Source organism: Raphanus sativus, chromosome 6 (genome assembly GCF_000801105.2).
Source record: "Raphanus sativus cultivar WK10039 chromosome 6, ASM80110v3, whole genome shotgun sequence".
Taxonomy (NCBI): Eukaryota; Viridiplantae; Streptophyta; class Magnoliopsida; order Brassicales; family Brassicaceae; genus Raphanus; species Raphanus sativus.
In genome coordinates this window covers 6,319,009-6,330,072 of record NC_079516.1, presented here as the reverse complement: position 1 = coordinate 6,330,072, position 11,064 = coordinate 6,319,009, and the positions used below count along the sequence as shown (strand labels likewise).

Here is an 11,064-nt window from a genome sequence, read left to right as displayed (position 1 = left end):
ATACGACTAATATTTAGTACAAACAAAAATTAAAAATTAAAAATGAATTCTCACACGGTTGTAATGCCACTGAAGTCATTAGAAAGTCTATTTTAAATATTCTTTTTAAATATATATATAAGAAAAATACAAATAGCCCAGTTTCATATACCAATTTAAATTATGGTTTTATCACATGAAATTTTTAAAATATAATATATATGAAATTATATGATTACTTATATGATAGAACATATAAAATATGATTAATTATATGATGGCATATATGATATATAATAATGACCAGAGGTGAGTGTTCAGATACCCATTCGAGTTTCTTTCGGATCTTTTTGGGTTTCCGGGTTCAAAGATTTCAGTCTCATTCAGATATTTCTAAATTTTGGTTCAATTCAGATTTTTGCGGGTTCTGTTCTGGTTTGAATAACCCATTTAAATTATTTTAAATTTTTAAAAATTCATTATATACTTTAATTTTATCAAAATCTACAAACAAAATAATATATTACATATAAATTTGAATAACATATGTCAGAATATCTAAACTTAATATATAAATTGGTTTGATTTAAATATTTGGATAGAAAATTAATAAATATTTTAAGTATTTTTGATGTTTTGAGTATACTTTAACTATTTTAGATATTTACTTTTAACTATTGTATATATTTTCAAGTATTTAAACCAACTTAAAAGTATCATATATATTATAGATGTTTTCATATACATTAAATCTAAAAATAATTAATTTATATAAGTATATAAATCTATTTCAAATACATCCGGATACCCGAAACACTTTGGTTTGGAACAGTTTTGGTTATCTAAATACCAAAATTTTGAATAATTCAGATATTTAATCTATTTCTGTTTGAGTTTAATACTATTTTTTGCGTCGGGTTCGGTTCGATTCTTTGGATTCAGATTTTTCGCTCATCTCTAATACTGACATAAAAAATAAATAGCAATATTTTGGAAAATACACCCGCACGGGCGTGCGGGTCAAAATCTAGTTTCATGTTAAAGTTTTCTACTGGAAGAATAAATTTTTGATAAGACACATCGTAAAGCATTATGGATTTATAAAATTTTGCACATATTCATTTTACCGAGATATATTTTTCCACAATAACGTTGGGTAAAATTATTTGAAACTTTAATTTGGGGTCGGAATTGAAACATTACTACTTATCAGGGGGGCGGAATTAAGATTATTTATCCTTTTAATTTAAAGAAAAAAGATTTATTAAAAAAAAAAAAAACAAGTCCAAGACTCAAAGGTTATAAGTTGCAACAGTCGTCAAACCCTAAACCTTTGTCCTTTTTTCTTTCTCTCCGCCGCGGTATCACTCTTTCACTATTGTCGCAACATTCAAGTAGCTTCCTTTCTTCATGTAAGTTTATTTACTGCTTAGTCTTCCAGTAGCAGTTCCTTTCCGAAGCTCTGTTATCGATCAGAGAAAATCATACTACTGCTGATTTCGTAAAACCTAATTTTGTTTTCTGTTGTATTGTGTAATACACGAGCTCTTACAAACTTTGCGCATCTTAGTTAGTTTGGTCTATAAATTTACAATTTTTGGATGCGAGAATCGAAATTGACGGTTTTTAGAGTCTAATAATGATTACGACACATGACCTGTTTTACGGACATCCGTTTGTTGTTGAAACATTGGTTTCAGTGGCCTTGTATTGTTGTCTGTCTAGAAGTGACCCTCTTTCACAGATTGTTGATATATATATATATGTAATTTTGCTGCAGAGAGTTGACTGATTAGGATTTAGAGCTCAGACATGGCTGATTTGGAGAAGAACTCCGGTGGAGAGCTGAAGAAGAGGATGAGAAAGCGTAACCGTGGTAAGAAGAACGAGATTCAAAAGGCGGAAGTAGAAGAAGAAACCCACAACGTAGAGGAAAACGCAGATGAAATCAAAGAGAAGAAAGTGAAGAAGCTGCAGGGGAGAGGCAAAGCCGAAGACAAGGAAGAAGAAGAAGAAGAAGAAGAAGAAGAAGAAGAAGAGAAGATGGTGGTTGTGGCGAAAGGGATAATGACTAACGAGACTTTTGAATCCCTTGACCTGTCTGAGCAGACTTTCGAAGCTATCAAGGCCATGGACTTCAAGCACATGACTCAAGTACGTTAAATCTTGAACCTTTTTGTTCATGTTTAAATCAGATTTGCTAAGCACTCTCTTGTGTACATGTTTATAAGTCTCTTGATCATTTTGCTATCATTTTAGATTCAAGCTGGATCGATTCCTCCACTTCTGGAGGGCAAAGATGTTCTTGGTGCTGCCAGGACGGGTTCTGGTAAAACCCTCGCTTTCCTCATACCGGCTGTTGAATTGCTCTTTAAAGAGCGTTTCTCCCCTCGCAACGGGACTGGTGTCATCGTTATTTGCCCCACAAGAGAGCTTGCTATTCAGGTAAGACTCCCTTCTTTATCTACCATACTCTCATTGTAAGTAGATGAGTCCTGTAACTCTTCTTGTAATTGTAAAGTGTGAATGTTGTTGTACGTTGCTGCGTCCTCGCATTCCCATTTCTCACTGTACTATTTTTGATATCTCAGACTAAAAATGTGGCGGAGGAGCTAGTGAGGCATCATTCACTGACTGTCAGCATGGTTATTGGTGGAAATAACAGAAGGTCGGAAGCACAACGTATTGCGAATGGTTCAAATCTGCTGATAGCAACTCCTGGGCGTCTTCTTGACCATCTTCAACATACCAAGGGCTTCATCTTTAAACACCTAAAGGTACTGTCCCTTTTCATTGTTCCAATTTGGCGCATCTTCTTGTCTTGTTTTTGACAAGTAGATGAATTGTACTCAGCAGCTTATGTTGTATTCATTCTGACGCCTAGAGAGGGAAAACTACTGAATGTTTGGCTTATAATAATTAGCCTAGGTTGTACTCATACTATTAGTTGAAATGTGATTGGTCCTATTTTAAGCTGTGTATATGATTCTAGTGGATATCTGTCTTTATATATGTTCCTCTAAATTGCATTGCAGTGCCTTGTGATTGATGAAGCTGATAGGATACTGGAAGAAAATTTTGAGGAAGACATGAATAAGATTCTAAAAATTCTACCAAAGGTAAATTATCTCTCTCTCTTACTTAAAAGGTTAATCCAGTGAGAAAACTAAATAAAAATTCAAATATTTCTGCTGATTTTTTTTGTTTAAAGTTTAGCATTACTTATGGTTTGGAGTTTGTGCTGATTAAAGTTTTTACCATGTTTCTGCAGACTAGGCAAACGGCACTATTCTCTGCCACCCAGACTTCAAAGGTATTTGCCTGTTAAGCCTCGGTAGTGTCGTTATTAGTACTTAATATTTTTTGTACTCTTTTTTGAATCGTTGCAGGTTCAAGATCTTGCTCGGGTGTCATTGACGTCTCCCGTTCTTGTTGATGTCGATGATGGTAGACGCAAGGTATATCAATCACAAGAAACACAACTCTGGTGATTAAAAAAATTTAAGGACCACCATGCCTTTTGAGATTTTTTACTTAAATAAGTTTTCTGAAACTGTTAGGTGACGAACGAAGGATTGGAGCAAGGCTACTGCGTTGTTCCGAGCGAAAAGAGACTTCTCCTTCTAATTTCCTTTTTGAAGAAGAACCTGAATAAGAAAATAATGGTCTTCTTCTCGACGTGCAAGTCGGTGCAGTTCCACGCCGAAATCATGAAGCTTATCAACGTGGACAGCTGTGACATCCATGGAGGACTGGATCAGAACCGAAGAACTAAAACCTTTTTCGACTTTATGAAAGCAGAAAAAGGTATTCTGTTGTGTACTGATGTTGCTGCTCGTGGTCTCGACATTCCTGCCGTGGTACGTATTTGATTATTACGCGTTTATATACTCAACAAGTCAATAGTATACTAAAATCATATTGTGGTTGAATCTTGTTATATGTAGGACTGGATTATACAATATGATCCTCCAGACAAGCCAACGGTAGGAGATATACTTAGCTCCTCTGCTTTTCTACATCCCTTTATGTTAGATTGCTGATGGTTGAATGTTGATGTTGTTTTCAGGAATATATTCACAGGGTTGGTCGAACAGCCCGGGGAGAAGGAGCAAAGGGAAAGGCATTGCTTGTCTTGATCCCTGAAGAGCTTCAGTTTATTCGATACCTTAAGGTATGGGATGGGTTTTTTTAGAATCTTCTTATGGTTAAAAACCTACTTGTTTTTAACTGATTTGTACTTAAACCCGCAGGCTGCAAAAGTACCTGTAAAGGAGCTTGAGTTCAATGAGAAGAAGCTTTTGAATGTTAGATCTGCTCTGGTAATTGTTCTGATTCAGTCTTTTTTTTTTTGTTGGTGAATGACTTTTGCATTTCTAAGAACATTGTTTATTGTTCTTTTCCTGCAGGAGAAGTATGTTGCCAAGGACTATAACCTGAACAAGATAGCCAAGGAAGCCTACAGAGCTTATATCGCAGCATACAATTCACATTCTCTGAAAGACATCTTTAACGTTCACCGGCTTGATCTTCAGGTATTGTTACACAAATAATACTATTGTTCTTGCAAGGTTAGGAGAGAAGCTGGTTATCAAATTTTTGTCTTGGGATGATGTCACAGGCGGTTGCTCTATCGTTCTGCTTCTCATCGCCGCCAAAAGTGCATCTGAACATAGAAAGCGGAGCTGGGAAGGTGAGGAAGGCGAGGAATCAGCAAGGTCGCAATGGCTTCTCTCCTTACACTCCCTATGGCAAAGGCAAGTCCACTCCCAAAGCGGCATGAAGTGTCTTGTGACCAAATTAAAGATTATTTCCTTCTCGTTGGATCAAAAAGTGTTTTATGAATCACCACCAAGTTTTGCCTCAACAGTACTGTGTGGTTTTTTAGTTTGGATGTTATGTTTCTTTCAATACTTCAGATCTCTCTGTTTTGTTATAAGAATGGTTTAATCAACTAATGGCAGCTTTCTATAGAGATTATTTGGTTATGAAATACTACCTCCCTTTCATAATGATTCATCTTTTTTGTAAAAAGAAAATTGTTTCTAAAATATCTATATTTTACATTTTCAATGTACATAATAATCTGACAAATTGTTAACTTTAAAAAAAATATTTATATTTAATAAATTTTAATTGGTTAAAAATCATAAAAAATAAGTAAACACAGAAAATAATGCATTTGTTGTCAAAATTTTAAATGTTTTTTTAATAAGTATGAAAACTGCATATTAAAAAACTGTAGAAAAACCACATAAGTAGTAAAAATTATACCACAAGGAAAGTGAAAGCATGTTGATTGAAACCTGGACCGGTCCGGTCATTGTAGTTATTTGGAATAATCATTGCTTGAGAACTTGAGGAGAACAAATTGAGATGTTCAGAAAAAAAAAGAGAAAAAATTGCTAAACCGGAACTAAAATCTGCCCTAATGCCAAACCAAAACCGAAACAATAAGAACCACAAAGCAGGAACTAGTGAACTTGACAGCGGTTTTTAACGCACTGCTCTTCTTGTGAGTTGAACCCGGGAGAGAAGAAGGTGAGGAAGGAGGAGGAGAATCTGGCGAAGACTCGGTCTCCATGACTTTAATGATCATCTTCTGACCCTTTTCACAGTGGCCCGAGACACCGCTGATGAAGTAAAACAAACCAGGACGGTCTAGTTTGAAGACGGTGTCTTGGTTGTTGGAATAGAGTTGCGGTTTAGTGGCCTTGCATTGCTTGTACTCGTCTTCTGACACCACCAACACTGAGTCTTTCTTGTATTTGAAACCTTCACCAAAACAAAAAACCCTCACAAAAAGTTAACATATATGTAAAGTAAAGATGATAAAAAGTAAGAATAAAAAAAATACTTACGGATAGTGTCGCCGACTTTAAACCGGTTGTGAGAAGCCCATTGGTTAAACATATCCCCGTGAGACTTGTTAGAGTTTGGTACGACCCAACCATCTTCTCCTCCAACTTCAAGTTCAGTACTTGAAACACATGAAAACATATAAAATGAAACAAGAACAGTAACAAGAGTGATCTTCTCAGATGGACTCATTTGTTGTTCTTGGAAATCAAAGTTACGGGGGCTGATTTTTGTTCTAGGGTTCTCTCTGTGTGCTCTTATGGCTTGTGAATGCTTTGAGGCTTTGGAGTTTAAAAAGAGTGAAACCATCGAGGTCTGTTAGTCTTGTCCACTTCTTGAGGGATAATTAATGTATTTTGACTTCGTATTTTACTCTCTTTTTCAAAACATTTGTGAAAACATTATGACTTGGAAATTGTTGAGGAATATCCGAAAAGAATTCTTACGATCAATTTAATATTGAGCACCTATGCATGGTTTGCTCTCGGATATATAACTACATCTATTAAAAAAGTACTATAGATTAATCTATATATCAAATGTTATTTTACAAAAAAAAAAGAAATAATTTATTTGTTGAAACTAGATTATCATAAACTTATTTAAATTATAATTTCGTATTGTAGCGGAATCTATGAAAATCTAAAAATAAACGTGTGCGTAAAAGCAAGTTCTCGTTGACAAAAAAAGAAAAAAAAAGTTCTCGTTGACCATTTTTAAAATGTTCAAAACAGGGTTGTAATTTTAATTTCGTAAAGTTTTCGTAGATAATATTGAATTTACAAATAATATAGGCCCTTTGTACCAAAACGTTCTAATTACCTTCTCCACTTTGATCCCTTTAGGGTTTAAGACGTTAAACCCAGAAACCAAACATCCGAGCTCAAAAATGGCGAACTCAATGGCTACGCTTTCCAGAAGACTCTACCGATCTCTCCTATCCAACCCCAACCCCAGATTCTCCCAATCTCCCAGATCCTTCTGCACCAACATCGACGAGTCATCATCCTCCTCCTCCATCTCAGACACCGAATCGCCCCACGAACCCAACGCTTCTCCAGATCCGAGCCATCGATTCTCCAGAGGAGAAGATCGCGTGATGGAGGAGCGTCCTCTCGAGAACGGCCTCGACGCCGGCATTTTCAAGGCGATTTTGGTGGGGCAAGTGGGGCAGCTTCCTCTTCAGAAGAAGCTCAAGAGTGGGAGAACGGTTACTCTCTTCTCTGTCGGAACAGGTGGGATCAGGAATAACCGTAGACCATTGGTTAATGAGGATCCCAGAGAGTATGCGAATCGTTCCGCTGTGCAGTGGCACCGTGTCTCTGTTTACCCTGAACGCTTGGCTGATCTTGTCTTAAAGAACGTTGAACCCGGGTTAGTTAATTATTCATGTTGAGGTTCGTTGTTAGAACTGAATCCGAGTTCATGTCTGTGTCATTTAAATCTTTTTGTTTTTTATACAACAGCACAATTGTTTATTTGGAGGGTAATCTGGAGACGAAGATTTTCACGGATCCTGTCACTGGTTTGGTTCGACGTATTAGAGAGGTCGCTATTCGTAGAAACGGTATTGATTTTGTTTCACTCAGATGTACATATCTTCATTGGGGAAAAATATTAGATTTTGATCTCTGTTTCTTTCTTTATGTAGGCCGAGTTGTGTTTTTAGGAAAAGCTGGTGATATGCAGCAGCCAAGTTCTTCTGAGCTTAGAGGCGTTGGCTATTATTGATTCTTAACAAACAAATTGTCTGAGTTGTTGTAGCTTTCTTCTTTTCTTGTAATTTGAAGTTTTGCTCATTGTTCTTCAATTGTCACTTGCGCTTTTTTTTTTTTTTCCATCTTGATATTATAAAGGGACCAAAGCCCAAAAGCCAAACCCATACGAAATTACAAAAACCATAACATAGAGCATTAAAACAAGGCCCACAACCGAGCCCAAAACTAACTGGAAACCCTAAAAACGCGGCTCTTGACCAACCACGCCGCCTCCGTCTGTCGAGAGATACCGAAAACGGAAAGCACGCCGTCTCACCGGACCACTCCATGAGCATGCATCTTCATCGCATCTCATCACACCACAACCGCTTCTTCTACAGAAAGCATCAATCAAATCCGTCTAGATCTCATCCGGGATAGAGAGCCGCCACATACAGAAACCCTTAAAGTTTGTCGGAGGACGTACATCGGGAGATCCAAGATCTCATCCGACCACCACAAACACTAACAACACCAGAAACGGAAAAAACCAAAGGCTACACACATACACCTTCATCTTTTAAACCAAACCAAAAGCCGAATCACACCTTAAACGATAAGGTCGTAATCGGAAGCTAAAGCCGGCCGCCTTCATCGGAAAGGAAGATGACGACGCCAGAAACTAAGCCGCACGACCGCCGAAGGATGAGTACGTCGCCGGAGACAGAGCCGAATAAAACACCGGAGTCGCTAACAGAACAAACAGAGAAACGGGATCGGACACTCAAAGATCCAACCGACGTCGCGACTAAGGAAGCCCGCCGACGTCGGCCAGAAAACTCAGACGTTCTTTCTCTCTCTTCTCACTCTTCTCTCTCTTCTCCCTCTTTCTCCCTCAGTGTTTAGTGTTTTACTCTATATTGTTCTTTTTTTTTGGGGGCAAATAAACTGAGTTAATACATGTTTAAAATTAACCGAATCTAAATGAAAACAAAGACAAATCTTCATGTGTCTGCAAACCGCATGAATACTACATCAGTGCTGAATTTGTACCATTTTCTGTTTTGTCCCCCACACAAAAATAACAATCACTCTAAAATGGCGGAAACGCTCTCTACCGGTGAGTCTCAATATAATTTCTCAATTATGATGTTATGTGTTAAAGAGAAGTAGACGAATCTATCTTTCTACAGACTGAGTCATATACGTGTAGTCTTCAAGGTGAAAAATATGGAATTTTAAGCAGTTTTAGTTGGTAGAATCAAAGATGGTTAGCTTGTTTTTTTCATGTTAGTGTCAACAACTAATAACATCTCTTGTATTCTTATATAATAACAATTGTCTACTTTGGAGGTTAATCTGGAGAAGAAGATTTTTACTGATCCAGTCAGTGGTTTGGTTCTAGGTATTATAGAGGTTGCTATGCGTAGAAACGGTATTGAATATAATTGATTTTGTTTTACTCGGATGTAGCAACCTAGATCATAGTCTCTGTTTCTTCTTCTTGTAGGCCGAGTTTTGTTTTTAAAAAATATAGTAAGATGCAGCAGCCAAGTTCTTATAAGTTTAGAGGTGTTGGCTATAAGTGATCCTTAACAGACGAATTGTCATCTGAGGTGTTGTAGCTTTTGTCTTTTCTTGTAACTTGGAGGTTTGTTTAGTGTTCTTCAATTTTCACCAGCCCTTTTACATCGTCTTTTTTTTTTTGGCAAATAAATACATGTTTAAAGTAACCGAACCTAAACCAAAATATCAGTTTAAAACAATAGAAACAAAGACCAATCTCCACGTGTTTGCAAACCATGCATGAGAGCTCACCCTCACCTCAAAGCTGAATTTGTTGTCATACATTTGTTTTTAACCTTTCCTGTCTCTGTCACCCACACAAAAGCAACAATTAATCTATAATGGCGGAAACGCTCTCTAACAGCGAGTCTCAATACTGGCCCACCTACGGTACCAACACCACCGAAAGAAACAGTCCTTACGCATCTCTTCTCCATCTTCTCCGATCTCATTCACCAACATCCTCACATCTCTTTGGTTTCCTCGCTCTCTTCATATCCGGTGGGCTCCTCACCTTCCTCCTAGGTGTATCCGTGACCGCCACCGCGTTCGGCTTCATTGCTGCTCTTCCGTTGATCATCATCTCGGGTCCGATCTGGCTTCCGGGTTTTGTCCTTGTTGGCGGCTGCTTTACTGTCGCCGGATTTCTTGTTGGAGCCGTGGCTGTCGTATCGTGGACGTACCGTTATTTCCGGGGAATGCACCCGGCTGGATCGGATCAAATGGATTACGCACGTGGTCGGATCTATGACACAGCCTCGCACGTTAAAGATTACGCTAGAGAGTACGGTGGATACTTCCACGGTAGGGCCAAAGATGCAGCCCCTGGTGCTTAACCTGAACCGGTCCGTATTGAGGGTAAGATCAGAGCCCGGTCACGCTATTAGAAACAAATATATTTACAAATTATCTTAAGCTTTTCATAAATTGTACGAACAAAAAGTTTTGTTTTAAAAACCATAGTTTTATGATATATTTTTTTACTTAAATTATAATAAAATAAGATTCGCCAATTTTTTTAAAATTTCTCAGCAATCAATTTTAATTTATTTAATCAGCTGTTTTTATTCTATACACTGTATGTTAACTTTATCATATCAATATATATACTTCATTTGAAAAAAAATGGAGATCGAGGGGATCCATTAAAATGTTTCATTTCCCTGTGTACAAGCCCGACTTCGGGTAAAATAACTTAGCGGTTCTGTTTATGGAGGATGAACACGATTCATGCATGGTACTAATATTACATTTTGTTATTTTATTTTTGTTTGTAAAAATTAATATCTGGTTATGTACAAACTCTGAGATTTTGGGTGTTCGTCACTTGAAATGAAAATCCATACTTTTGGCGAATAATTTACGTTCTTTTTAAGATATACCTATATGGTCAAATACTCAAATGTCTTTCAGCTATATAATATTTTCTGAAGAATAACGAGAGTATACAATATAAACCAGATGATAACTATCATAAACTATACAATTGATAGTCATCATCTAATAATAAGATTGCGTTTTCTAAGTAGTGCATGATAGATATAAGGAGTATCTTTCTCATCTTCCATCGACCCTTGTTGTGTCCTTTTCTAATTACGAAAATTATTTGTATGATTATAAAATGCAGTCTCGTCAAAGTTTTAGAAAAAAACTCAAGTTAATTAACTAGAGCCTTATATTCCTTAAAATGATTTACGACCCTAATCATACGTCTCCTGAACATGAAAATTGACCATCCTTGAATTGTTTTGTATTTATAATTAAGTTGAAACTCTGACCAGCAAAAAATATAGCTAGATTGATTCTAAAGAAAAAGAAAAGGAATACAGAAGGATGCAAATATGTTATGACTGAATTAAATTGTATGCCGTCTACAGAATAAACAATATGAGTATAAAAATTGGAAAGGTAAAAGCTTATTCATGAATTAGTCTAAAATTATGCTCACTGATATTAGCTTGAC

At 36.7% G+C, this 11,064-nt stretch overlaps 4 protein-coding genes across 4 annotated transcripts; 3 read left to right on the top strand and 1 right to left on the bottom strand.

Moving 5' to 3' along the window:
* Positions 1 to 1,257: 1,257 nt before the first annotated feature.
* Positions 1,258 to 4,972, top strand: LOC108813480 (DEAD-box ATP-dependent RNA helicase 51). The gene is made up of 13 exons (XM_018586049.2): positions 1,258 to 1,391; positions 1,760 to 2,133; positions 2,239 to 2,424; positions 2,571 to 2,756; positions 3,015 to 3,098; positions 3,251 to 3,292; positions 3,369 to 3,437; positions 3,540 to 3,839; positions 3,927 to 3,965; positions 4,049 to 4,153; positions 4,233 to 4,301; positions 4,389 to 4,514; positions 4,601 to 4,972. Exons 2-13 carry the CDS (start codon positions 1,792 to 1,794, stop codon positions 4,760 to 4,762), a joined length of 1,710 nt encoding a protein of 569 aa, XP_018441551.2. The 5' UTR covers positions 1,258 to 1,391; positions 1,760 to 1,791; the 3' UTR covers positions 4,763 to 4,972.
* Positions 4,973 to 5,284: 312 nt separating this feature from the next.
* On the bottom strand, positions 5,285 to 6,139 carry LOC108810756 (early nodulin-like protein 21). The gene is made up of 2 exons (XM_018582845.2): positions 5,841 to 6,139; positions 5,285 to 5,754 (listed from the first exon to the last, which is right to left on the bottom strand). The coding sequence occupies exons 1-2, from the start codon at positions 6,028 to 6,030 to the stop codon at positions 5,408 to 5,410; spliced, it is 537 nt and encodes a 178-aa protein (XP_018438347.1). The 5' UTR covers positions 6,031 to 6,139; the 3' UTR covers positions 5,285 to 5,407.
* Positions 6,140 to 6,662: 523 nt separating this feature from the next.
* LOC108809240 (single-stranded DNA-binding protein, mitochondrial) lies at positions 6,663 to 7,671 on the top strand. Its single transcript, XM_018581384.2, has 3 exons — positions 6,663 to 7,212; positions 7,305 to 7,405; positions 7,490 to 7,671. The coding sequence occupies exons 1-3, from the start codon at positions 6,728 to 6,730 to the stop codon at positions 7,567 to 7,569; spliced, it is 666 nt and encodes a 221-aa protein (XP_018436886.1). The 5' UTR covers positions 6,663 to 6,727; the 3' UTR covers positions 7,570 to 7,671.
* A 1,771-nt stretch (positions 7,672 to 9,442) lies between these two features.
* LOC108810980 (oleosin G-like) lies at positions 9,443 to 10,112 on the top strand. Its single transcript, XM_018583050.2, has one exon. It carries the CDS (start codon positions 9,443 to 9,445, stop codon positions 9,935 to 9,937), a length of 495 nt encoding a protein of 164 aa, XP_018438552.1. The 3' UTR covers positions 9,938 to 10,112.
* Positions 10,113 to 11,064: the final 952 nt, after the last annotated feature.

Bases quoted from the DNA above. Each gene is read 5' to 3' on its own strand.
- LOC108810980 (XM_018583050.2), top strand. From the start codon at position 9,443: ATGGCGGAAACGCTCTCTAACAGCGAGTCTCAATACTGGCCCACCTAC.
- LOC108813480 (XM_018586049.2), top strand. From the start codon at position 1,792: ATGGCTGATTTGGAGAAGAACTCCGGTGGAGAGCTGAAGAAGAGGATG. The intron at 3,966-4,048 runs GTAGGAGATATA...TGTTGTTTTCAG, and splicing joins ATCCTCCAGACAAGCCAACG to GAATATATTCACAGGGTTGG. The intron at 4,154-4,232 runs GTATGGGATGGG...TTAAACCCGCAG, and splicing joins AGTTTATTCGATACCTTAAG to GCTGCAAAAGTACCTGTAAA.
- LOC108809240 (XM_018581384.2), top strand. From the start codon at position 6,728: ATGGCGAACTCAATGGCTACGCTTTCCAGAAGACTCTACCGATCTCTC. The intron at 7,213-7,304 runs GTTAGTTAATTA...TTTATACAACAG, and splicing joins TTAAAGAACGTTGAACCCGG to CACAATTGTTTATTTGGAGG. The intron at 7,406-7,489 runs GTATTGATTTTG...TTCTTTATGTAG, and splicing joins GGTCGCTATTCGTAGAAACG to GCCGAGTTGTGTTTTTAGGA.
- LOC108810756 (XM_018582845.2), bottom strand. From the start codon at position 6,030: ATGAGTCCATCTGAGAAGATCACTCTTGTTACTGTTCTTGTTTCATTT. The intron at 5,755-5,840 runs GTAAGTATTTTT...GTTTTGGTGAAG, and splicing joins TAAAGTCGGCGACACTATCC to GTTTCAAATACAAGAAAGAC.